Source organism: Puntigrus tetrazona, chromosome 21, assembly GCF_018831695.1.
Source record: "Puntigrus tetrazona isolate hp1 chromosome 21, ASM1883169v1, whole genome shotgun sequence".
Taxonomy (NCBI): domain Eukaryota; kingdom Metazoa; phylum Chordata; class Actinopteri; order Cypriniformes; family Cyprinidae; genus Puntigrus; species Puntigrus tetrazona.
In genome coordinates, this window is record NC_056719.1 from 9,992,414 (window position 1) to 10,018,704 (window position 26,291).

The window sequence follows — 26,291 nt, forward strand, 5'->3', positions numbered from 1 at the left end:
CATATATTTAAGAGGATTAACCCTTGCCCTTGAGGCACTTCGGTGGAAAACAACACTAGATGAGACCTATACAGTCTAAACAAAAAGCCTATACAGTCTAAACAGGCAACACGCGAGACCATGAGAATGCTGAAAAACAAGCACGGAGGACACGCATTCTCCCAAAAGACCTTGAAACAGCAAAAAGGGAGCAGACAACACAAACATTTCTCAGTGTCCGTAGCTAGGCCCAGTCAATATGAAAGCGTGCCACCAAAGACAGCCGTGGGTCAGCCGCAGGAGAGTCTGAGGTGGGTGGGAGTGCTGGCCGACCCTGCAGAAGAACAAGAGAGGATTGAGGTTTATAAGGCCGACAGAAGGAAGCTCTATGTGGCTGCTCATGATCATCTCAGGAAGAGCCTGGCCTGCCCTGACAGCCAGCCAAATACTATTAATGAACTTAATGAATCCTAACAGGCCCCATGTAGAATTGAAAACAAAGGTCTTCATACTTAATCTGAATTTAAGGCCGTATTTTTTTTTTATTATAGCTGTAAAACTTAGTCTCACCTCTAGGGGGCTCTCAAGAACAACAAATGAGAAGATTGCTAGCGTCACTGCTTTGCTTGAAATAAGTTTTTAAGCATGATGCAAAAATGCAAACATTAAGGACAATTCGTTTTTATTACACAAAAACAAAAAAAACCAAACATGACACTTTAAACTGTATTTATTTCATTTCAACAGTTAATAACCGTCTTAAAGTAATTGGAGTTAAAAGAATAATTTTACACAGCACAGCCACAGAATTTAAAACCGGCACTTGATCAATGACCGTGCACAGAATTAAGGAGAATTACAACACGAATAAGAAATAAATAGGGATAAGTGCCACTGATAAAAACATTTTAAACTGAAATGCTGTTATTTACATTATAATTTATCTTAAACACTGGTCTACAGATACCTCATTCTGCAGTATCAGGCAGAATTGAGTTTAGTTCTAATGTGAACCCACTTCTAAGTTTTCCTTCACGAATAACACAGAACAACTTACTAAAACCAAGCAGAGCTGTGGAAGTTAGCTAGCTTTTACAAAGAAAATATGGTTAACAGCATAAATGTCCTAATAGAGACTTACAGTAGTAACAGTATGCAAATAAGGTTAGTTTAAGATGGAGTTAATGTTTTAACCCAGATACACTCACCACCCTTGTGCAAAGACACACTAGAATACCCTGTTTTTTCTGAAAACACTTTTAGCCCTAATATATGAACTTTACTCTTCTACAGCTCAGTGAAATTGAATCTGTTAAATAGAAACGCGTCAAAGATATGTACTGAAACTCCACCTTTGCAACCCTGCCCAAATATGCTCTATATTTTATTCTAATACTTAATTTATGTACTTAAGTACGTCTTTCTCTACATCGGCCAACTTTGCAATCAACATTAAACCTAACCTTCAAACCAATGATGGTCCAAGACCAGCGCAGAATATCTGAAACTTCTCGCTATTAAATAAAATCAACCACATTCCTACATGCTATTAAAAACCATTTTTGTACATTACCATTAAGAACTTATGGAGAAAACCCATACAAAATCTCCATATGCCAAAACCTTTAAAAAAAAAAAAAAAAAAAAAAAAAAAAGCAACAGTTGCTCACTCTGCTTAAAACAAACTAAAACTGCACATCTGTCTAGGGATCCCCTTTCCAACTGGCAACAATTTCAGTCCATGTTTCCTTTTTTTCCTCTTGGGACTCAATGAATGCAGGCGGTGGTGTGTAATTGGTGCATATGGGGGTGGGCTGGGGGGTAATGTCAGGCACAGATGCCCGTCTGTCTCTTAAAGGCCAGCCTGGCAATCAGAAGCCTGCAACTCTACAGCAGAGAAGAAACGCTTGGTCAGCTTGTGCCCGTCATAATTGAGCTGGGTGGTGTAGAAGGTCCGGGTGTGTTTGGGGTACACTATAGTGGTGCTCTGGTAGCGCTGCACCCGCTGACGGGGCTGAAACTCCAGCTGGGTCTTGTAATGTCTCCAGGTGCTCTGAGGCAGAGCCAACACCGTCTGGCTGCACATCTCCAGACCCAAACCCCTGGGCTGCAGGGTCACGTCCTGGATGAAGTGCCGATCTGAATCGTAACGCACTGATGACGTGTATCTGCAAGAACACATGCAACAGGTCAGTGCTACATCTGAACTGCACCTGCCCCGATCAAAAATCAACCAAATCTCAGAATCAAGTTATAGAGTCACAGTAAATAAAATACACACACCTTATTTCTTTTAGTGGCAAAGGATCGAGTTCAATTCCTTCTCCGTAGGACAATGCATGCAACTGGCGATTATTAGCAACCTGCAATTAAGATTTTTAAGATTAAGAAGTGTTGCTTTCTAAATAATTAATTAGTAAACATTTTTAATAACTTAAACATTTTATAATCGAAAAAATGGTAATAAAGAAAATACATATACATATATGTATACATGTATAAAGACAGACAGGATAGACTGAAAAATGGTAAGAATTAAAATGAATAGAATGTTACTATTTCTACAAAAGCACAAATACTTTGCTACATTTTCTATTTCAAATTGGTTTCAATAAAAATGTTAATATATTCACACAAAATATTTAAAGTACTGCGTGTACTATTAAAATGTCATGTCTTTGGAGCGAGGACTCCTACCACTGCTGTCCCTCGGTGCTCGTCTTCTGTAAGCGGGGTTCCAGCCCCGGTGCCCTGCAGTAACCAGACGCTCGGGCTCGGGCTCGGAGGTAGACCGGAGTCCGGACTGTCCAGCGGCCGATCAGCTTTCAAATTCATATCCAGCGGATCATCGTCACACACATTCCGCAAGTTCAGTCTTCCCACCATTGCTTTTAAAGTTGCTCAACACTTACGGGTCAGTTCCACAAGCTCTTCGGATAATGGAGTTAAATCGAATTGTCTTTCTCTGTTGTTCTTGCGGACAACCCGGTTTAACGGAGGTTCGTGTAAAGTAAACCAGCTGTGCGATGCCGTGAACGATCGTCGATAATCCGTTTCGTGGCGCTGGCTCGGGGCTCCCGTTTACTTTGAGACTTTGAAACACAGATCTGAGGAAGCTGCAACTGTGCTTTTTGTCGCCACGTTCAGATAGATTTATTTGAAGAAAAAAGAAGACGGGAAAATGGAAAGTTCCCTGACTTCGCTCTTGAGCGCATTCAGTCAGGGGGTCATCGCCGAGGAAGGTAGCGCAAGTTTCCCCGCTTGTCAGCCTGCCTGCGTTCAAAATCGTCCACACTCACAGACGTTCATTGTTTTACAAGCGCCTGCGAGAAGGGAGACGCCTTTAAAACTGCCTCCCACTGCTGATTGGAGTGCCAATTAGAAAGAGTCAGGAGGCCCTCCCTTTAAACACAGGCCAAGAAACAAGTCGGGTTAAAATCACACAAATCAGTAAAGAAAAGAAGAAGGAAGAAATCTATTTATCTATTCACCAGTCTGTATGTATGTCTATCTATTCATCCATCTATATCCATCTGTCTTTCTATCTGTCTCTTCATTCATACATCCACCAATGTATCTATCTGTCTGTTCATTGATACATCCACCTATCTATCTCTCTGTCTGCTGTCTATCTGTTCATCCATACATCAACCTGCCTGTCTATTTATCTATCGGTCCATCCATCCATCTATCTGTATATCTATCTTTTCATCCATCCATCCATCTTTATATCTGTTCCTCCATACATCCACCCCATCTCTCTGTTCATCCATGCATCCACCTATTCATCCATCTGTCTATCCATATATCTGTTCTTCCATACATCTACCATCTATCTATTCATCCATCTGTCTATCCATCCATCCGTATATGTTCTTCCATACATCCACCATCTGCTCATCCATACATCCACCTATTCATCCATCTGTCTATCCCTCCATCCGTATATCTGTTCTTCCATAAATCCACCTATTCATCCGTCTATCCATGTCTATATCTGTTCTTCCATACATCCACCCCTCTATCTGCTCATCCATACATCCACCTATTCATCCATCTGTCTATCCATCCATCCGTATATCTGTTCTTCCATACATCCATGTATTCATCCGTCTATCATCCATCCGCATATCTGTTCTTCCATACATCCACCCATGTATCCATCCATCCATCCATCCATCCATCTCTTCATTCGTCCATCACTCTATCCGTCCGTTCATATCAATCATACTTAATGCCGAAAAAAGTTAATACAGTCAAGAGCTTTTTATTGACAAGAATTTATATCTGCAGTTGATATTAAAAAGATGCTGTACTATTCACAGAAGGCAGGAATGTTTTAATTTTAAGCAATCAACTGTATAAACCACAGCAGAAATCAATGCAAGTAATATTGCAATCAAACATTACAGTAGCCCATCCTAAACAAATCAAACAATCATTGCAAACACTGTAGCTTTGATATGCAATGCTGTTGAGGCATTTTAACAAGTAAAGCCATGTGCAGAGAATATGATTAAGATTACAGTAACCCGATTCCAAAGTTATTAAAAGAACTATATAAAATAAGTTATGTCACACAACAGACAAAACATACTTCCTTTCCACAGCAGATGACGCAAAGTAAAAGAATGCATCCTCAGTGTGCACACTAATATTTCTGCATTCCAATAATCTCCCATGAACTACAGTTATTGTTCGCAGAGAAAATATGTCTACCATGGGAAAGCGCGGGTGGTAAATATTTCTTCCTTACAGCTCCTGTAGGATTAAAACATCTACAATATGTTTCTTTTTTTTCACCTGAACCTGGGAAAGTATTTCACAAGCCAAAACAACTGGTTTGTCATTTCAGCAGGAGACAGGAAATCCCAAGCTCCTCTGTTGTGGAGCACCTGAGACCCGAGATCTCATTCTTCTACTCCACAGGCACCTTTACCCAGAGCAACAGCCAAGTTCCACACAGCCGTTTACTGTTATAGTGAAGGGGACAATTACAAAAAACGTTGGCTTTAAATCATCTTGATGTTGAAATCCCAGTACAGAAGACCCAGTGCCAGAAAGCAGCAGGTTACTTTTCTGAGCCACAATGCCCTGCGTTTTGCTTTAAGTGCAAGCATATTTCAGAGAAATGTGCAAAATAAATGACACTGTGGGTATTAGTGTTATAAAGTGGAGGGAAAAAGGGGGGGGGGATGGCAAAATGACTCATACATGCCAGTAATGTGTTGAGGTTCAGGAAAGGACTTGAATCATAAAGCTCATAGTAATGCAAGTCATAAAAGCCACAAAGTTAAACTGTGATCTGTCAGAGAACATAAATACATACAGAAGACATAGGAGTACTATTTACACGCAATTTTCAGTGTGTTAAAACTGAAGTGGAGACATAGGCCGACAGAGCGCTAACATTAGTATATGGATGGGAATAAAGTTCCTTCTGATTTACTGAATCCTCTTTTTGATGAGTTTTTCCAGTTTGCGGATGCGGGAAGATTCTTGTTCAGGGGTGGGGGCACTGAAGGACAATGATGGGCCACCGTCTGGCCCTGATGGTGGATTAGGCAACCTCTGTCTGAACAGCTCCAGCATGGTGCTCTGCTCACTCCGCTTCAGACCCTATAGAGTAAGAGGGGGAAGAGGTAGACACTTTGACCAATGAAATTACAATGATAAATGATTGTCTGACATGGAAAGCTTTTGTAATATCATGCATCATCGTACAAAAGTTTACAATCATAAAGGACTGTTTTTGGGAAAGAAAATAATACTTTTATTTAGCAAGGATGCATTAAATTAATCCAAAGTGATGGTGAAGGTATGTATACATATTTGACAGCATATATAAACACACACTCACGCACACACGCACGATTTAGACCATTTTAAAACTACTTTTATGTCGGAAGCCTGATTTACTGGTGGTGAGATCTCGAGGACGTTTTGCCTGATGTTAATAAAACAAACTCACCTTCATATCTAGAATCTTCTGGAAGGTCTCAGGATTGCTATCAGCAAGGAGCTTGATGTAGTTGTCCACAAAGACCACAGACGGCTCGTGAGGTGCCATGACCACCTGAGAGGTGAAGAGAAACAAGTCAGCTCAACTCCAGCCGGGTTCTCCAAACTCAAAAACTAAACATTACCACACGAGACCCACCGTTCTAGGAACAGGAGACAACAAAAAAAGTGATCTGATAGATAAAACACTAAACAAAGACAAAAACTTAAATTGTCTATTTTTAACAGCATAATTACTCTATGCTTGAATGAAGCTGAATTAGCCTCACCGGTAATTTTTTTTGTGGGGTATAATGAGAGTCTCAATTGAGCAGTAAAAAGAGGTTAAATGGGGTACAGGCCTGCATTTTGAATCTGTTTCTTTACCCTCCAAGGGTGGGAGGGACAAAAAAAATGTTTAACTGTGTATCTTGCAACTATTTCGATTTGTAAGAGGGCAGAAGAACACATGGCTGACAGATACGACTGGGAAGGAAAAAAGGATTTTAATCAGCATCCTGCGCAGCATTTCCCTTTATACAATACCCATTATTCTTTCTTTGCCCATTATTCTCTCTTTACTCTCAGTACCTGAAGGCATAAGCCAGGATATGCGGATAAGGGTCAAAGCAAAGTGGGACACGGAACACTTTGGATGGTCCTGAATTCTGAACGTTCCTTCCTTACCACAGAGTGATTTACTTAGCGACCGTCCTGGAGACAGGCCAAGGAAAAGCCTTGAGGAGGCTTGTTGTAGTTACCTCGTAAATGAGAAAGAAAGAATAGAGAAAATGAGAGGAGGGGGAGAAAGTCTGCCTTTCCGTTCATTTCCCAAAGAGCCACAATGGGGGGGTAGGAGTGAGACAGGCAAGAAAGCGAAAAAAAAAAATGAGAAGACTGTGGAAAACAGCCACGTCTCACAGGCAGCAGCAGCATGCTTGGCTCGCGTTGCCTCCTTCAGCTTCACATCTCTCTGAGGTTTGGGCCCTAGGATGGGCAGGAACCCGTTCCCAGCCAAGGAAAGAGAGAAAAAGTGAAGACATCTTTAACAGATTACTCTCCACGTTTACCCTGTAATGAGCGTCATGTGGACAGCCAAGCCACCACCAGCAATGAAGGTCCTATTTCACCCATAAACTGCTTAACGGGTGTCGCACTTCAACTGATGTGATTCACCAGCGATTAAGAAACAACGATGACAAAGCGAGACTGAGGTGGCAAACGGCTGTGCTATTGTTCCACTAATCAGGAAACAAAAAATAACTGACGATTTGTTTGGCTGCATGGCAGCAGAAGCCTTGATGTTAAGGAGTGTCTTGAAGTATGAATGGCTCTTCCAGGAACCGCAAAGCAAAACGCTGATGAAGATGGAAGTAATTACCTGAGAGGCACCTGGGGCCAAACAAAGTCAATCATTAAATACTAAACAGATTTTAAAGACCCACTCTATGCAAGACAAGATCAAGGCTGGGGTTCTTAAGCAGACCTTCAAGAGTCCATGAACGGCCACTGGTCATGTGTATTGTATTGACACATTTGGCTGCTGAAGTTGTGGCTAGACCAATGAAGGGTTATTTAGAGAGATAAAAAAAGTACAAAGATCTCTCTTTGGGAACCTGGCTATTAAAGGGATAATTCACTTAATCAATTACTCAACCATTAGACTTTCGTTCAACTTTTAAACACAAACGAATATATTTTTAAGGAACCATGAGAGGTTTCCTGTTCCACTTATTAAAGTCTACCAAAGGGATCCAAATTAATGTAGGCTTTTATTCACAAATAAATATCAACACACATACACAGCGCTCATTGAATATAGTAAACCGAAGCGGAAATGTGCTCGCAAGATATACGCGAACCAAAATAATTTGTTCTTTTGTGTTCTCAAGCACATCTTGAGTTTCTGTGAGAACCAATGAGGTTTATTCTTAAGCATTAAACAAATTGGTAAATCTTGAGAATGAATAACTCGCTTTAAATGTATAATTTTTTTTAAAGCCATGGCAGCTTCCTTAGCTATTTTCAAGGAGAACATTAAATTGAAATACTATAATCAAAAGTATACTATAAATGTGCTCATGAATAAAAAAAAATGATTCAGGTTTGGTTTTCTTCTGAAGTGTTTACAGAGTAATATAATTTCTTAATAGTAAATTAAAATCAATTAAAAAATTTCTTTAATTGTTGAAACTGGACTCTGGAATTAAGAGCATGATCTGCTTCTTTTCTTTTCAGGCTTTTCAAAGTGGTCCATGTTTTCTTGTTTTTTCGTCTTTTCTAAATTATCTTTGCATGATCTTGCACAATTAGAGCTGAACCCAGTTTGAGCATTAGGTGGATTAAGGCTGAATTCCAGGCAGTTAAAAAGACCAGAAGCAGGAAAGCCCCAGAGAGTCTAATAAAAGCCTGTGGAGCATGTGTCGGGTTAGAGATAGGGGTCAGGGAGAAGAAGGTGGGTCTGGAGATCAGGGGCTTGGCTTGAAGATTCACCGAGGCACAAGTCATCCATTCCTCCATATTTGACAGCTGAGACGTCCAACCTGAACATCTGTCTACACATAATATTAAAGGGAGCATTTTATGGAAAACATGATTTTCCTTGTCCTTCTGAATTTATGCAGACATACTCTATTGTTCAAAACTAAATTTGTCATCCCTCGCAAACCATTTATGAAAGCTAGATGCATAATTGGGTAGAAAATCATCATACACCCCAAGTTACTCATCTTTGCACTTTTTGGGTGATCTTTTTTTTTTCTCTTAAAAGGGTTTTAAATCCTGTTCACACCAAGAATGCAAAAATCTGGTGTGATACTTTTTTTTATACTTTTTTTTTGACTAAATGGATGTTAATGCATCTCTTCAGACAGACATGAACACATGCATACCATCAATACATATTGTTATGGAATTTAAAAATTATTTTACATTTATATGAAGAATAACGGACAATCAAAAGGATTCCATTTTGGTGATGTGCCTGGAGACTGAATTTGATTAACTGAGGATGAATTGTAGAGGAGAAGTGCTAAAACAAATCGAAAATCTAAAATTTGATCAGCTGTTAGAAAACTAAAAGTACTATTTGACTTTGCTTCTTTCCATGAAAAGCAGGTGTAACCAGAGCAACCAGGGTTTTACTGCTTAAGCACCATCTACTGTCAGAGAATGCAACTGCATTTTCATTTAGCACACCTGCCCTTTTTCTGCACTGGTCTGAAAAGACAAATTGCATATTAAAAATATTCTATGCAGCTTGAATGCTGTTGTCATTAAAGCAAAAAGGGGGCAACAAACAGTTGCGATCATGTCAAATTAAATTTTAAATCAACATTTATCTCTTAATATTATAGCTTTTAAATCCAATTTGTAGTGAGGAAAGAAAAACTTCAATTAAAAAAATATTATTAAAAAGTGGAGTTTTAAGTTTGAACCCCTCTGTATGTTGCGAGACTATATGCAAATATAAGTAAAGATGTAGAGTACGAGCGAGGGTTATTAAGTTAACGGCTAAAGGCTGCAGGCAGGAAAGCCAAGGCATGTGAGCACTTCCTGTCTCTCAGAGAGAGCTCATTAAACCAGTTGCACACAGCTTAGTAAATAGCTCCAACCGAGCGCTGCACCATGCAGAGCTTTATGAGCAGCTGATCATTAAAGATTTTCCTGTATTGAGCTTCTCATCAGGGAGGCCCGTTTAAAACAGAATCGGGTGAGCGAATTCTCAAATGTTTAATGGCCGTGAATCCAAATAAGGTTCCCACCTTGAGGATCATCTCCGCTCGAGTCATTCCTTTAACCACTATTTTGGTGTAGCTGGCAGGGGCTTTACGGACCACCTGAGAGCCAATGGAGGGGAGGTCTAGAAGAACGGTCTTGAGGGAATGCGTGTCCAGGAGTAACTGTTCAGAAGAATCAAAATAAGGTCATGTGTTCTGAAGGTGAATAAAACTGAAACATGCCAGTGTCTGAATCTCCACCTACCTGCTCTGCTCCAACCATGCTGATTGGCTTACACCTGAACAGGTGGTTGATGAACTTTGGAATGAAGGAGCTGAAACGAATGGATAAAGTAAAACTTAGCAGGAGTTTAGCAAACATTTATTTTTTGTTGCATTTATTAGTGAGTGGCTGTGATACTGACTTGGTGAACTTAATGCAGAACTGGGTGAAGTATTTCCGGGTGGAGGCCAGGTTGTCTCTAATGATGGGCACATTTTGTTTGATGTGCATGATTACAGAGGTCACATATGGGCTTTGGTCTCCCACATGTTCTACGCTCTGCCACGGCATCTGTACAAACATACACAAAGTCAACTTCAAGGCTAGTGTAAATCTTGAAGACACTTTAGTGTGAACTAAAACTATAAAAAATAATAATAATAATAATAATTTGAAAGAAAAAAATATAAATATTATGTACATAATGATAAATACAAAATGAAAACACTAAAATAACCATATGTTAATGTGCTAAAATTAAGGCTTAACAGAATCATACAAAACTAATAAAAGCAAAATTACTGAAATTAAAACAAAATCTGAAAATGTAAAAATAAAAGGACAAATTTTTAAATAAAGGAGAAAGTCAAATTATTTTCATGTTATGGCCGATAACTGAAACAGTCGAAATCAAAAAAAAGATTTCAATAATAATTTAAACATCCTTCTAATGTAAAATATGGAAATTGATAATTATTTTGAGATTTGCTAAAGATAATGTTCTAAACAGTGTTATTAAATATTTTCTTTTATCTAAGTTGTAAGCAAGTCTATAAAAACACTAATAATTTATTTAAAACAAAAACAAAAATGTGGGAAATTAGAATCTCACTTTAATATATCAGCAGGTATGATAAATTAAACTATAAAAACTTTAATATTGTCTTATAACTGCTTTGACACTTATAACAGTACCTTGCTCATTGCTGTAAGGGCTGGATCACATGCAGCGTCCAGGTCCTGAACCAAGAGCTGGATACTGTTTGAGATAACCCTGCCAAACAGAGAGATTCAAGGGAAAATGACTTAACTACTTGGGCAAATATGTTTTTACTTAGCAATGAGGGTCAATTAATGTGAACAGTATTTACGTGCTAAAGGTGTCCATCTCCCCAGTTAAGTTGATTCTCTCCATTAGGGACTTGTCCACTTTCTCCTTGAGCTTCTCCTCCAGCTGTGGACATGAAATAGGACATTTGAATCTTAAAAGAAAATCTATTCATTTGTACCATGTGAACGAAGCATGTGTGGTGGGTCACCTGCTGTGTGGTAGCCAGGCAGTATTCAGCAGTGCTTAAGATACTGCAAATAAGACACAGCTCTTCCATTGTGAACTTGGCCACTTCTGATCCCTCTTTCTCCTTCAGCAGGCTGCTGATGGTTAGACCACCACTATTGGTGCTGGTCCTGCATGCAAACATGCACAAACATAGTTACCAAAGCACCCTAACTCAACCCTCCGGCCCTCCCACTAAAAGAAACACAAGAAAGACTGCATGGAAACCACAAGACAGCTTCTCCAAAACAAAGATCTTTTCTGAAACTCCCAAAGACAATATGGGGTAAACCACACAAGGCGACGGGTGGGGATTTTTCTTCCTTTGAAGAGCGGCAGAGAGAAACCCCACAAATGCGACCACACAGAGTCGACCACTCGCTCTCCTTTCCAGCATCACCACAGAATAACACCCCAAATAAAAGCTTCAGTGACTAGGAGGATTAAACTAACTACAAAAAGGGAGAAAGATAGAAAGAAAAGGACCGGTCAGGTGGCTTGACTCACTTTGGTAGGTTTCCAGAGAGGATCTTCCAGGCATACTCGCGCAGATACTTCTGGAAGATCGTGGTCAGAGCAATCATGGGCTCTCCTGTGCTCAATTGTGAGCACTGGACCATACACTTCTTGTAGTACACGAAGAGATCTGCACAGCTGGGGAGCACAGCGCCTCCCTCATCTGTACCTGATTTAGGGGGACCCTGTGCCCGGAAATCAGCAACAAAACGGTCGATCAGCTCGCCGAGATTTCTAGGACAGAAAACAAAAGGATTACTGATAGTAGGCCTAAATGGAATTTGCAGACTTTAGCCGCATTTCCTACACTATTTGGGGTCAAATCTGCACAATTGTGTGAAATTTAAAAAAAAGCAAAAGAAAAAAAAACAATATTATACAAAACTTGCAAAGATTTGCTGGATTGTTTTAAACATGAAAACTAATTTGCAAAACATTTGCAAGGTAGACCTTTTTGGTGAATAAAGAATAAAAAAAAATAATTATATTAAATACAATGAAATTAAATAAAAAAAATAAATAAAAAAAATCCCTGGGGAACCTATTTGAAGGATACTGTTTTTGTTGAAAAAACCCACTAAAAATATTTTTCAAAAAATGAAATTAAAACTTTAGAACTGTGTGTGCCTTTTAACTAAATTAGTATAGTCAAATTAGTAAAAATGTAAAAAAAATATATAAATATAAAAAATAAAAACAGAGTGAAATCTAAATATGACAGAAAGTTCAATTTGTTAAACTTGCTTTGAACAGCAATGTATTGTCAGGTCAGTAAATAGGCCATCTCTCTCAGCACTGAGTAATCAGATAGATGCTAACCCCAAGAGAAGAATGTAGACAGTCTAATGCCAGGCAGGTCAGTGTGAACTGGTATAATGCAAGCCATTGTTGGCAGAAAGGTCAGCCTGCTTTAGGCAGTGCCAGTGGAGTGTTACATGGGCCAGAGAAGGGCCTGCACAAGAAACCCTTTGCTTGGGACCCTTGTGTGTTTAAAAGAGGATAAGCAGGAAAAGAGATGTAAAGAAAAAAAATCAGCTGTTGTTTTCGAGGTTTTCTGCAACCAGTTAATGGGAAGCATTTTCGCTTCAGTTATGAGGTGGAGAGAGTCAGACAAGGCAACTACTAAAAAGGGGGGTACAAGAAAGTGATGATAACAAACTAAGTGCATCAAGAATGGGGGTTGGTGAGGAGGACCCTCAAATGACCCTGAAATGAAAGGACTTCTTATGCTGTGACTCACTTGATGATTGTGCACAATGTTAAAGCACATTCCACTCACTTATCCTGCGACTCGATGTAAACGTAGAGATGAGGCTCAAAGCACTTGGACACAATGCCATGAAAGGGGTTGTCTGGAGCCTTCGGCTTCTTTGGCTGTAAACAGCAAAATATTTCTTAATCAGGATTTTTTTGAATGAGCATGCCTGTGTTATTTTAGTGTAATTTTTTATTTTTTTTTATTTATTTATTTTATTTATTTACTGGATGTTGTTTTTTGTTTCGTTTCAATAATGTTTTATAGCTTCTTTTGTTTAATTTATTGTTTAGTTTATTTTGTTTTTATTAAATGTTTTACTTACAAATATAAATATATAATATAATATAATATAATATAATATAATATATATTAAAAATTTCTGCTTTTAGTTTTAATATCCTAACATGTGCTACAGTAGAACCAGTGTGATGCAGGAAGTGAAAGGAAATTCTATTGAGAAATACCACAATGATAACGGTGAACTTTTGAGGAACCCAAATCATCAGAAATGTTCTTACACCTGATACTGAGAACATCATTGCCAATTTAAAAGATAAAAAGAAATAAGCGTGCAATAACTGAGCCAAAGTCAAGCTGTTATGTTAAAGTATATGTTAAGAATTTGATAAATAGACGGCAAATAAAGACTCGTAAACACACGGTGCCTTGAATGTTATCATAACACGTCAATTGCAGAGAATATGCGCCTGATTCGGGGCCATAGTTCAGATGCGAGTCAAATCAAACTACATTAGAAAGAAATGTAAATTGCATGTTGGAATGGCACCAAATGCGGTATCAGTTTCTATCAGAAGATGGGTGGAGTAGACTGTTATGCAGGAATGAGCACATTTGTACCATATGTAGAGTTCAAATAAAGATAAGCAGCCTCACTCTATCCAAATCTTCATCCTTTTCTGATACGTTGTCCTCTGCTGACTCGTCTTCCAAAAAGGGGTTTGTTGGTTCCAAAGGCGTCTCAGGTTTTTTCTGCTGAAAAATCAAATGGAAACGTCACACAAAAGCCAGATTACCAGCATGTTCACGCTCCAGTAAAATGCATTTGTGTTTGCATGGCCTCACTCCAGGCCCGTCGTTTAAGGTGCAGCCCGAGAAGCGCTTAGCCAGCAGTCCCTCGAAATTGGTGGTCCTCTGAATAGCGAAGAGCAAAAGCTTGACCTCGATCTCCCTGGCACGGGTTCGCATCAGCTTGGCCAGTTCGGTTCTGATGAGCAAACGAAACACAGACATAGACACAAGGTTGTGAGCGAAACCTAACATGCCAAGTAGGACCGAGTCTTCAGGTCAATGCTTTTATAGGCCAATGTGCGCAGATGCCTGGTTTGGCTGTTAAAGGAAACCACAGTGGATCAGTGTTGTATTCAAAAGACAAGATCCAGTTACTGTCAGCTTGAAAAAGAATCGTTTTGTGAGAAGAAAATAAGCCTACGGAAGGAAACGATGGTCGTGTGGTGTATCCATTCTTACATAAAGCTTTTGTCAAAAAAAGAGAAATATATTAGATCAGATTACAGTGGACCTCAAACGTTCTTTCCAGGCACTGAGGGTTTTGTAATGACTCTCCTGAGAGGAATTCGACTATAGACAACACACACACAGCCTACTTTAGACTGTCAATAGCACTACTGAAATCCCAGACATGTAACTAGTTGCTTTCCATCTAATCATTCATGTCATACTGCGCACAATTATGTCTTTTGCTAAATCATGCCATATTTGTGTGCTGCCTAATGTCTAGTCTTCCAAGCTAACCACTAAATGCACATGTAAACCCCAGGTGTATTTTCTCTATGGGGTAATGGAGATAATGAGGATTTATGCTACACTCACATCATGTCGGAATTACCGTAATTACAACTGTACTCAGACCTGCTCATGTCTCCAGACTCAAAAATGATTTGTTTCTATGGCAACATTCATTATGCCAAAATGTATCCATGTCTGGCTTTGTTACTACAGACATCTAAATACATAAATCACTATAAATGCTACAACTCAGTATTATCTTTTTAAACTTCAAAAGGTTCTCTTCATAAGTTTGGGGTCAGGTACAATTATTAATTATTTTATTTTAAGCTATTGAGGCAATGAATAAAGTCTATGTGCTTATTTGATCAAAAGTCCAGTAAAAACATTTTGTATAATATTGTATTTCTGAAATATTATTACAATAATTACAATATTGCAATTTCTTCCAGACGTTCTTTCAAATGTTGAACAGAAGTATACAACATAAATAAACATAAGTGTTTACATATAAGGTAAATTATCTCAATATTTGCATAAAAATGTGGATGAAAATCTGACATCAGTAGTTATCACAGGTCAGGAACTTAAGAAGAACCAACATTATGTGAACGCAGCATTAATGTGAGGAGTCTAATCGTTACCTCGTGATATGACAGAACTCTACAGCGATGCGTTCGGTCATGCACCACTCCTCCGGGAACATGCGCCCATACTTCTCTTCATAGTCCACAAGCTGACGCTTGATCCACGCATAGCGCCGATCTATCTTGTCAAGCCACGCCACCTGTACTCAGAACAAACAGTACACAGAATAAAAGTGAGAATAGCACAATTTCAGCATGTACAGGACACACAAGGTTACACTTACATCCTGGTTTTCTTGGAAGAGCACCAAGTACTCTGAAAGGTGCTGCCTGATAAACTTTTTGATGATCTCCTGTTTAATCCGAGGATCCAGGACATTCGCCACCAAGCAGGCATCTCGGAGAACAATGCTAGGACCTCCAGATTTCTGTAAATATCAAATTAAATGTGTTACAGGAATAATAACGAGAAGTGATTACTTATAATCTTTTCATCAGAGCATTGAATCTGTACCTTTGACCCCTGGGCAGGAAAGGCCTCTTCGAAGTCGGCCAGTATCTGTGTGCCAAGCTCGCTCTGTGCAGCTTTAACTCTGAGGAGCAGCAAAACAGATGGGTGAGTGTTTACAAGACACCTGGTGGTCTCAAGATTCCCTGGGGTCCAACGAGTTTTAAAAGCTATAAATTTATGATTTCAAAATGTTGGAATCTAGAGTGAAATTTTACAAAAAAAAAAATCATACCAATTCCATTACAAAACATATTCTCTGCAGTAACATACTACTGAACACAATGACAATTAAGTATTTCTAAATATGTTTTTGAATGAATAAATTAAGCTTGTTTTCCATGTTTACATTGTCAAACCAACCGTGTTTACTTCGTCAAACCAGGCAATCTGACCAAGACACGCCAATTGACCTTGTGTTGTCTTGTCACTACAAAAGCTTTCCTTGCCCAGTATGTACTGTAGAAAAACTGGTATACTCATTACGTTTTTAACATTAAACTAAATACTAATCACCAGTACCTTTGATACCCCTAGTCACGGTCTATAGTCATGTACCAGTCTCTATAGTGAATAGCTAGCATAGTACCTAGATCTCTTTAAATGATGGCAGCTCTTAGAACAGCTGGCACTGGGAAAATAAATGGCACAGAGACAGAAATAACAGCTACTTGTAAGAAAACAGATGCAAATTCAAATTGTATTAACTAATAAGGCCAAACTGTGCTTTGGACCAAAGTCTCAGAAATCTAAGAGGCAGCGTAAAGCAAGCCCAATCCCACCAAAAGAATCTGGATGAACCATGACTTCATGATTAGAAGATGCTCTTTTCATTTCTGGATTATTTGCTGGCACAAGCAGACTCAACACAAGTGCCATCCAAAATAAACAACAAGATACTCAGAGGGAGAGTGAGCGAAAGAGAGAGATGGAGACACATGCGCTTGCCAGTCAGACACCAGTCTTCAACGTGGCACATGGCTGCCAATTTGCTCTCTCACCAGCTCCATTAAGACACTGTCTGAACCGCAACACATCCCTCAGCTGCCGCCCCTGATCAAACATCTCTGCCACACCTCAAAACCAACCAGACATCTCCATTTAGGGACAGTCGGGCTAAGAACGAAAGCATCTCAGTTTCTCCATATTTGGCATGGACTACTATTAAGCATCACAAAAATCCAATGAGACATCACAAGAATTTCCTCAAGACTTCATATGTGGTAAGCTTGTGCAGTTCAAAACAATACGACTAAAATCAGTCCATCTGATCACCAAAGGGGGGCTAATATTATTTACATTGTAAATTCCTAGGCACAATCCCCACCCTCATCAAATATAATCTCTTCCTACACCACAAAAGAAACAGATGAGAAAAAACCGAGTCACGCAGCGGTCAGAAACCACTGATGTACTTTGGCAAACTGAAATGCTATTTTAACAAAACAATGGATTCGCTTGACGTACAAATGCATGCTCAACTAAACAAACTCTCATCATCACTCAAGGACGGCGTTTAGCATATGATGTCCGTCTGTGAGAGGTCTTTTGAACCAAAGGAGTAAACTTGACTACAGGGGCACTGAAAAGGAACCGCGGATACTTGCTTTTCCAGAGAAACATTTAGAACCTGGAACAATCAGGGGAATCGTTTTTCCACATCAAACACACCCTTCCTTGCCATCTGCTTATGAAACAACAGCTTTATCAGAGCATCCAACATAAACAAGTAAAGGGAAGTGCAGAATCAGAGACTTGAGCGCCGTTTCTTTCCTAACAAAAGGCCCAGTCTCTGAGCCTGCAGGGGACACCGACTGCACCACCCAAACCAGAGAGAGCATCTCCTCTGGGAAAGGCCCAAAACAAAGAGCTGAGGGGAAAAAAGTAAATAATGAGACACTGTGGAGCAGATTTCCTTCCTGTGTTGCATCTTCAGTAAACATAAACAGGATCTACAGATTCTGAGCACCATGATTTAGTAAAATAAACAGTGCGTGAGTGAGGCTTGTGTCCGTACCTCTCCGAGAGCTGGCGTATCTGGGGGATGCCCATGTACTTCTGAAAGTGCTCGAGGACGTTGACTACACCCTGAAGGAGATTGGCCACCTCCCCGTACTGCCTCTTTCGAGTCATAGCTCTGCAAAGGTAAAATGGAGACAAGATTTTAGCACAATGAGCAATTAATGGACTGATCACGGGAGAAGGTATCTTGAATAAACATACTCCAGAGAGTCCACACCACCCGCCAGCATGTGCAGGTGATTGAGGGTGGTTATAGAGGTGGTCAGGTGACGCTTTGCATGGTCCAACTGCTTGATGTCCCTTGTGATCTCTTTCACCTGAAGAACATTTTTAGATACATTAGAGATACATAGATAGATACATTTTAGTTGATACTTATATTATATTATATTATGACTGTTTTTATTATAAGACATATGCTGACTTCATGTTCAAGAACCATCAATGTTGAAAACAATTGTGCTGATCAATATTTATGCAGTCTGTGAAGAATATAAAAGGTTCAAAAGAATAGAATTTGAAAAATATTATATTTATGGTCTATCTGATCAATTTAATGCATCCTTGCTTGATAAAAGAATTATAAAAAAATTTAAAAATCATACTGATCCCCAAACCTTTGAACAGTGCATTATTATATGCATTATTCATTATTATATTATGATTTCATTATTATTTACAAATAAATGGCCAATATTAAACATTCTATAAAATTTAAAACACTTAAAAACATTTTCAACTTTTTGGAATGTTACAAGTCAATGTAAGCTTCACAGTATATGCAATGTTAAATGGAGATTCATTTTGAGATTTGCTAAAGATTATATTTGTCAAGAACATGTTATTATATTTGTTGGCAAAGGCAATCTAAATGTGAAACGAGAAGAAAACATGCACGTGTCAATAACTATTAATTCAACACGAAAACCTATTTCTTATTTATATTTACTCAATACTAAAAACATTTTAGTATGGTACTAACATATCATGCATTCCTTCTTTATATCGCTTCACCATACTGAAGACTGGATACTGGATAGAGCTTTGCTATTGTTCTCCTGCCTTCCTCCCCTTGCCCTTCCTCTGATCTGCACTGCATTACATTCACAGATGGCCAGTGCATTACCTTGGGCTCAAAAAGAGCGCTGTGGACAAAAACCACAGGATGTCACCGTTTCTTGAGCCTTGGTTACCCAGCCTATTGGGGTGGGTGGGTGGTGAATGGCTATTTACTCTGGGTCGACTTTCAGGCCTTAAATGACTAGGTTCCTGTCTGGAGGGCTTATTTTTACTCACCATTTGCTCCGATTTCTCCGCTTTGTCTTTGATGTCTTTGATTTTGCCAAAGAGCTGCTGGATGGCTTTCTGGGCCTCCTCCAACGCCTGGGAGAGAAGACAAAAGATCTAAGATGACCCATACAGCACTGCGGTAGCATTTTCTTACAGCTCGCTGTCAGTTCGCTGTTTTCTGCGAAACAGCAACCTGAAGTTCACTGGCTTGAGTCGAGTTTGTGTTGGGCTGGTTTCATCGCTTTTAAACTAGGTGATTAGAAAAACAGACACACAATCTAAATCTCTCCTGCCACATCAAACGCAATTAATAACAAACTCATATTTTATATGAAAATACAGACTGAATGATGTTTTAATGAACATGCTTCCTGCCCGGCCTCCTGACCTTCCAGACACTATATTATTTTTAACAGGAAGATCTCCGCACTTCACTAGGGTGGGGAACAAACCGCACAGCCTGATGAAACCAGTTTTTACTTGACATTCCTGCAGGCCTAGACGGCAGCAGCTGCAACGCTGGCCCTTACACATGTTGCCCCACCTGATGCCACCACATCACAAGCTCCTGGCTCGGCCCTGATGGGATCTGATCTTCCTGGCCATTTGAACGCACAGTCATGGCCAGTGGAGCACCTCCCACCGCAGCCACACGGCCAGTATTTGGACACTGACAATGCATAATTACTACTTCCTTCAAGAACAGCTGCAGCACTGGATGAGTGGGAATTCTGGCCGATGCCAGTGTATTTAGAGAGACGTGCCTGGGCTGAGAGCAGAGAGAGTTTGGCCGTGTCTTTTGCCTTGCTCCTTCACAGGCAAATGGAATGCTAACAGCCGGCACCAGCTGCCCCTTGGAATTTACCACTTTTACAAGCCTCCTCAAAAACACAGAGATGCTTTGAGCCACACACACACACACACACACACTGTGTGTTAACAGCAATGCATCCACCTTTCTATGAAAGGATTCTTTAAATTGCAGTGTTGATTAACAGCTCAAAACTAGACCCCGGGTGTTAACTGGGATGCATCTGGTTTAAAGGGGCCACACTGTTGTAGTAAATCCAAAACTGATTTCTAAACGGTTGGAAAGCTGGACTGCTTGTTCATGGACAGGCCATGGGTTTCCTTCTTATACTGGTGATCAGGAGAATGAGAAAGAGGTTTATTTGGATCTGGCAGGAAGGAGAGCAGCTGTTACGCATGTGGACCCTATTTGCAGTTTCAGGATGTTTCTCCCCCCCAGATGGTTTAGGCAGGCCACAGACTATAGGACGACACGGATGCTGGGATGCCTGCTTTATTTCCCTGTAGTGTTGTTACTCGACTGAAGAAAATGCAGAAGTGTTGAGAAAGAAATATGTAGGTCATTAGGACAGTTTAACAGATGCTGACAGGCAGGAATGAGACTGTGTGATTATTTCCTCGGTGATTATGTCGTGAATCATGTACAGCATTCCACACATACACTATTAGTAATTATCCTGTATGTAATTATTTCCTAAAATGCTGAAGATATCATGAAGAAAAGTGCCTGGCTTTAACCTTCCATGGTACTGTGTTATCTCAAAGCTACAATTTATAATGTTTTGCAAGACATCAGGCATGTTGGGTAATAAAATGGCTATTTTGGTCAAACTTTATCTTCAATTGTCCAATTGATCCAATTGTCGCTATTAAAAAACATTAATTACGAATTTTGCCTCAAACTCCTAATTTGCAGTTTATTAATAGTTAAAAGGGGAGTTAAGGTTAGGTATTGGATAGGATCAGGGATGTAGAATATGGTCATGCAGAATACGTGCTTTATAAGTACTAATAAACAGCTGATACATTAATAATGGGCATGGCAATAAGCAAACTAGCTAATAGTGAGAATGGATCCTAATACTAAAATGTTACCTCGATTTTAATGGTTATGGTCATTTTAAAATCTTTTTCTGAGTAACTTTCAATTGAAAACATTTGAAGATATAAAAATATTTTTAGAAGGAATTGCTTAATTAGCTTAAATCGTTCCCACAATCACGAATTAGAATGATTTCTGAAGAATCATGAGATAATGAATACTGAAATAATGGCTGCTGAAAGGTCAGCTTTTCCATTAGAGGAATACATGACATTTCTATACAATAGAAAACAATTTCAAATTCCAACAATTTTTTCACAAAACTATTATACTGTATTTCGAGCAAATGATGCAGCCCTAATTAAGATAAAATACATCAAAAACAACTTAAAAAAATGTTTTGAACAGGTTGCTGTCATTATGTTTTTTATGATATTTATCATTAATGTCTACTTTAATACTCAACTTTGTAATCTTTGCATTAAAATCAATAAAACAAGTGTTGGCTTATTTTTATTTATCTCCAAAGGGACAAGGATCGGTCTATAACGGCTGATAGAAAACCACACATGCAGTAAACTTTCCATCCTGAGTTTAGATTAAATATTTATACTACATTCTTGGGGAGGCTCCTTCTCGGCATTCCTAATAAGCAGCTCCAGATGCCAAAAACTACATGAGACATCCTGATCCCAACTGGCTCCCTGACAGCTATAAACCTCTCATCTGAATGCTCCATCTGGGAACAACAACATGGCAAACTTTTTATATGGAACTTTCTGCTGCATTGAGGAAAATTATGTATATTAGCACAAACCCTGCGTGAGACAAAGAGGAAGGCAAAACTTGGGTTGCCCTCAATTAATTTGCACCAAATGCTTTGGCCCACTGTTGACTTTCCTATATGAATGATATCACACATCTAACAAGTTTCCCCATATTGTTCACTGCTTTTCCAATTCCGAAAATATTTCCAAATATGTCGTTGTCATTTAACAATAGTACTTTCCATACACTGTAAATGTTCTGATAAGAACCACAAAAATGTTTGGAAATGTTGGGAAAAGACACAAAGTATATTCTTTCCTAGTAAACAGAACAAAGTGTGGTCACTAGCTTATTATTATACAAACAAAATTTATTATTATTCAAAATTATTTCAGCTAGTTGCCTAGATACTACATTTTAATTTGGTTTAACTAGAAGCACTAAAATAACTCAAACATTTTAAAGAAAACTACTAAAAGAAATGACTCAACAAAACAAAAAAATTTAAAATAGGGTTTCTGTAAGTTTTATGACGGTAAATGTAAAGGAATAAATGGAAGGGAACATAACAGGTCAAAATGTTCTCTAAATATAAATATCTAGGGAGCAAACAATGGGCAAACCAAACAACTTAAAGGAACAATCCACTTATTTTGGAAATAGGCTCATTCTTTAACTCCCCCAGAGTTAATAGGTTTTGTACTGTTTTTGAATCCATTCAGCTGATCTCCAGGTCTGGCGACAGCACTTTTAGCATAGCTTAGCATAGATAACTGAATCCAATTAGACCGGTAGCATCACGTTAGGTAGCATCAAGAACCAGTAGCATCAAGGAAGATTGTTGCCATACCATGGCAGCAGCAGGTGTGGTGATATCACGCAGTGCCTGTGGAAAATAGTCACGCTCCCTGTCCTAAGCTATGCTAAATGTGCTACTCTGATTCCAAAATGGTAAAACTCAACTTATTAACTCTGAGGAAGTCAGAGAATGAGTTGTTCCTTTAAGCCACTTAAGAGCTTCTAACCACTAGAACATGGAAACACTTCACCTTATGATTACAATGCAAAAAAAAAAATAAAAATTTAATCAGTATTTGTTTTTTCCAGTTTCACACCTTATAAAATGAAAAGTATAAAAACAATTACACAAAAAAAAAAAAAATTCTAAATATAACTATCTCAATGACGCTAAAGCGACACTGATCTACACAGCAGGCATGCAACAACAATGACAGAGAGGAGTTTGGCTCCTTAAACTGGGTGAATATCGGTGTTGTGACTGTCTGAGATGCTATTTCTCAGACCCTCAACTTCATCCAATGCTTCAAAGAGCCCTGACTCAGTCGCAAAAAAGACATCCAATGACCAATTCTAACTTTAGCATTTTCTGTACCACAGGGGAGAACGTGAAAATACTCTTGTAAGACAAACACATCCGTCCACCTCCTCCACACAGCTAGAAATGTCATCAAGCAAACCCCTGGGATCCTGTTCCAGACACGGATGTCTCCATCTCACTGATAAATACTGCACAGACTAAACAAAAAGGAAAAAAGAAGCTGCAGCGGGTCTTTCCAGTCTTCTCTCTCCGTCTCTACCATCACTCCCAGCCTCCAGCTACATGTGTAATCCACACTTCCCCGCCGTTCCATCTGCTGAAAGGATTTTTCCTCTGCTCTGTGGAAACAACTCCGAAGGTTACGGGCCGTGAGACCCGTGGCCCGGCATTAACGCCGATCCATTCAGACACAACCGATTTCCACAAGCGGTGAATGCTGGGTAATTCAGGAACGGCAGAACCACTCGCAGGTCTAAACCACGCTGCCTTTTTACATCTCAATAAAGAGCTCGCATTTCACCTCAGCCTGCCGTTCTGATTAAGAACGGATCTGTGTTGAATCAACATTTCCAGCCCGGTCCAAGAAATAGCAGGACACTAAACCACAATGTGGAATGGAATTGCTGCTGAGAACAGGGAAATTCAGAGTAAAGTGTGCCTTCCTTTCCTGGAAGAGACAGCACACGGGACCTCGGAGACTTCCAGAGATGTGAGATGGAAGAGATGCACAAGACAACCATGTGAGGTGGTCAGTGTGGTTCACCATGAGGAACGTTCATAAGCACCTTTAACCACTACGATAATTTAATAACAGACTACAAAAACTCATACCGTTTGCCCAAGATTTCAAACTATCATTGAATACGCAACCTTATGTTATTCTAACTAATTACTTTACTAACTGTTAATAAGCAGCACAAGCTAAAGTCATAGTTAATGGTTTGTTAACAGTTAGAATTTAACCTTAAAAGTACTCTGAACCCCAGTTAGCCTGTTTCCCCACGTGGCATACTTTTGATGACATTATAAATGTGCAACCAAAGGACTCACCTGTCTGCCATCTTGTCCCACATTAGTCTGTCCCCTCACTACTGTTCTGATGTTGTCATCCAGCCGTCTGCGTAAAATAATTATTTATAACATCGATCGAATGAGGTGACACCCTCCATATCAGAAATCTTCATATATCAGTGCAAACTCACCTGATTTTAAGGCGAATGTTATTCACCACTTCATCAATATTTGCCAAGGACTAAAAAAAACAATAATAATGATGATAATAAAAATCAAGATTTGCAGGGCACGTCTCAATAAACACATCAGCTATTCTTTAAATTGATCTCTTTTAATAATCAGCATCTTATTGGTCAATCCTTCATGCTTGGAGAGCGTAATGCCCTCTAGTGGCAAAAACATGAACATTTATTAGAGGACAATTTCTGCAGTAATGTAGAGCAATTATTGGTTACTTGCATCAATATGGATGACCTAAGCACAGGTGCTAAATTAGATTTAATTATTCGTATTAGCGATGTTAACAGTACACTGCGACAGTGTAATGCTTTTTAAATACACAAAAAAAAATATTGAATGAAGATATGCATCCATCATTTCGACCCTTATTCAAGACTCACCTGTTCTGTTGGAAACAATGTATTAATGTATTCAACAGCATTGAAGTCTGCTCGATCCAAAGGGTCTTGGCTGGGAAAAACCTAAATAAATGAGCAGATAACATATGATATAGCCAAGAACAAATAACTAATAGATCTTAGTAAATAGATCAAGAGATCCAGCTGTATTATTCATCTTACGCTAGACTCGATAGTGATAGTTAAACAATTAATACAGCTTGACTGATCCTTATGTTATTAAACAATTGTGCACATGTAATGTCGATTCTTTAATCAAAGACTTTTTCCTCACTGTACTTTACTCAGGATGGTACCATTATTTTTCAGTCAGATGTGTTTATTAACTAGTGCATTTCAGAGAACCTCTACTTAGTGCGCCAACAGTAAGTTTAACAATATAAATACGTTTACGCAAGATTTCTTTTAAGAGACAAAACTATGCTGACCGTTTCAAAGGTGTTTAATATTTCCAGACTATCAGCAAGCCACTGGATCATCGGTATAAACAAAACAAAACTAAATGTTCGTATCATTTTAAACTAAGCCACCTCACATTAAGTAAGCAGACTAACAGTAGCCCACTTTACGATTCCAAAATTGCATTACAGTTTATTTTAATCATGTTCTCCCATGTTGAATATCCTGGATGCGTCAACACTCTTGACACTTTCCCTCAAATAACAAGCTAGCAACGACAAGTTTGCGTTTGCTGCCCTGTCGTTTTCAAACTGAAGTGCGTTTTAACAACAGCAACGCACGTAAACTAATAGGTAACATGATAAATGAACCAGACTTGACTGAGACTTGAATTAATGGAGATGTATCAAACCGGCTATTAGCATCTCTGGAGCAGACAAAGCTGACAGCTTGTCTCTCTGACACTGCATTTAACACACACACACACAACGACAGTTCATCTGATTACCTGCTCAATGGCTAGCTGCACTTCTGGAGTAAGGTGTAATATCGCCTCCAAATCTTCCACAAACTCTAATTCTTCATCCTCCATCATCGTGAAGAGTAAACAGTCGCTTTATTTCCCTGTGCTGACGTGAATCCTACTTTACCGGCGTCGCTGCTCGGGAAAACTCGTTTGCTTTAGCGCCATCTGTAGCGTTGGAGACTCAACACGAACCACTGTAGAGTTATTTTTTGACAATGTTTACAAAGATGATATTTCATAATAATGTTCTGTAGCAAATCACCAAATCACGTGCTGCAGTAATATTAGATTTAGTAAAGTATAGTTTCCTGAAATGGATGCTTGGGGCAATCTGAGCTGGAGATGTGAAGGCAGAAAGAGCGGATTTATTATTATAAAATGGTGAGGATCAAAACCGCACAAAAGAAGAGAGGGATTTAAGTCTCTAATGAAGCAGTTGTCTTTAATGAATGAATAACATGCGGAATGCTTTTGAGTCTGAGCAGGTTAATGGTTCGAAACGTGAACTATACCGTGCTCTGTATCTCTCTGTCAACCTAGCATAAAGTTC

The 26,291-nt window shown here is 39.1% G+C and overlaps 2 protein-coding genes across 3 annotated transcripts; both read right to left on the reverse strand.

The window, feature by feature from the left end:
• Positions 1-693: 693 nt before the first annotated feature.
• Positions 694-3,297, reverse strand: rflnb (refilin B). The gene is made up of 3 exons (XM_043221447.1): positions 2,677-3,297; positions 2,263-2,342; positions 694-2,147 (listed from the first exon to the last, which is right to left on the reverse strand). Exons 1-3 carry the CDS (start codon positions 2,863-2,865, stop codon positions 1,832-1,834), a joined length of 585 nt encoding a protein of 194 aa, XP_043077382.1. The 5' UTR covers positions 2,866-3,297; the 3' UTR covers positions 694-1,831.
• Positions 3,298-4,230: 933 nt separating this feature from the next.
• vps53 (VPS53 subunit of GARP complex) lies at positions 4,231-25,879 on the reverse strand. Of its 2 annotated transcripts, none has more exons than XM_043221446.1 (22): positions 25,724-25,879; positions 24,799-24,879; positions 24,367-24,416; positions 24,215-24,281; positions 19,212-19,298; positions 18,117-18,232; positions 17,911-18,030; positions 15,900-15,978; positions 15,670-15,813; positions 15,443-15,585; positions 14,115-14,256; positions 13,926-14,021; positions 13,053-13,147; positions 11,765-12,007; positions 11,241-11,388; positions 11,073-11,155; positions 10,897-10,975; positions 10,124-10,272; positions 9,964-10,033; positions 9,744-9,881; positions 5,951-6,055; positions 4,231-5,598 (listed from the first exon to the last, which is right to left on the reverse strand). In XM_043221446.1, the coding sequence occupies exons 1-22, from the start codon at positions 25,808-25,810 to the stop codon at positions 5,425-5,427; spliced, it is 2,496 nt and encodes an 831-aa protein (XP_043077381.1). In that variant the 5' UTR covers positions 25,811-25,879; the 3' UTR covers positions 4,231-5,424. The 2 variants fall into 2 exon arrangements, with proteins under 2 accessions (XP_043077381.1, XP_043077380.1); XM_043221445.1 differs by having other exon boundaries at positions 13,926-14,024.
• Positions 25,880-26,291: the final 412 nt, after the last annotated feature.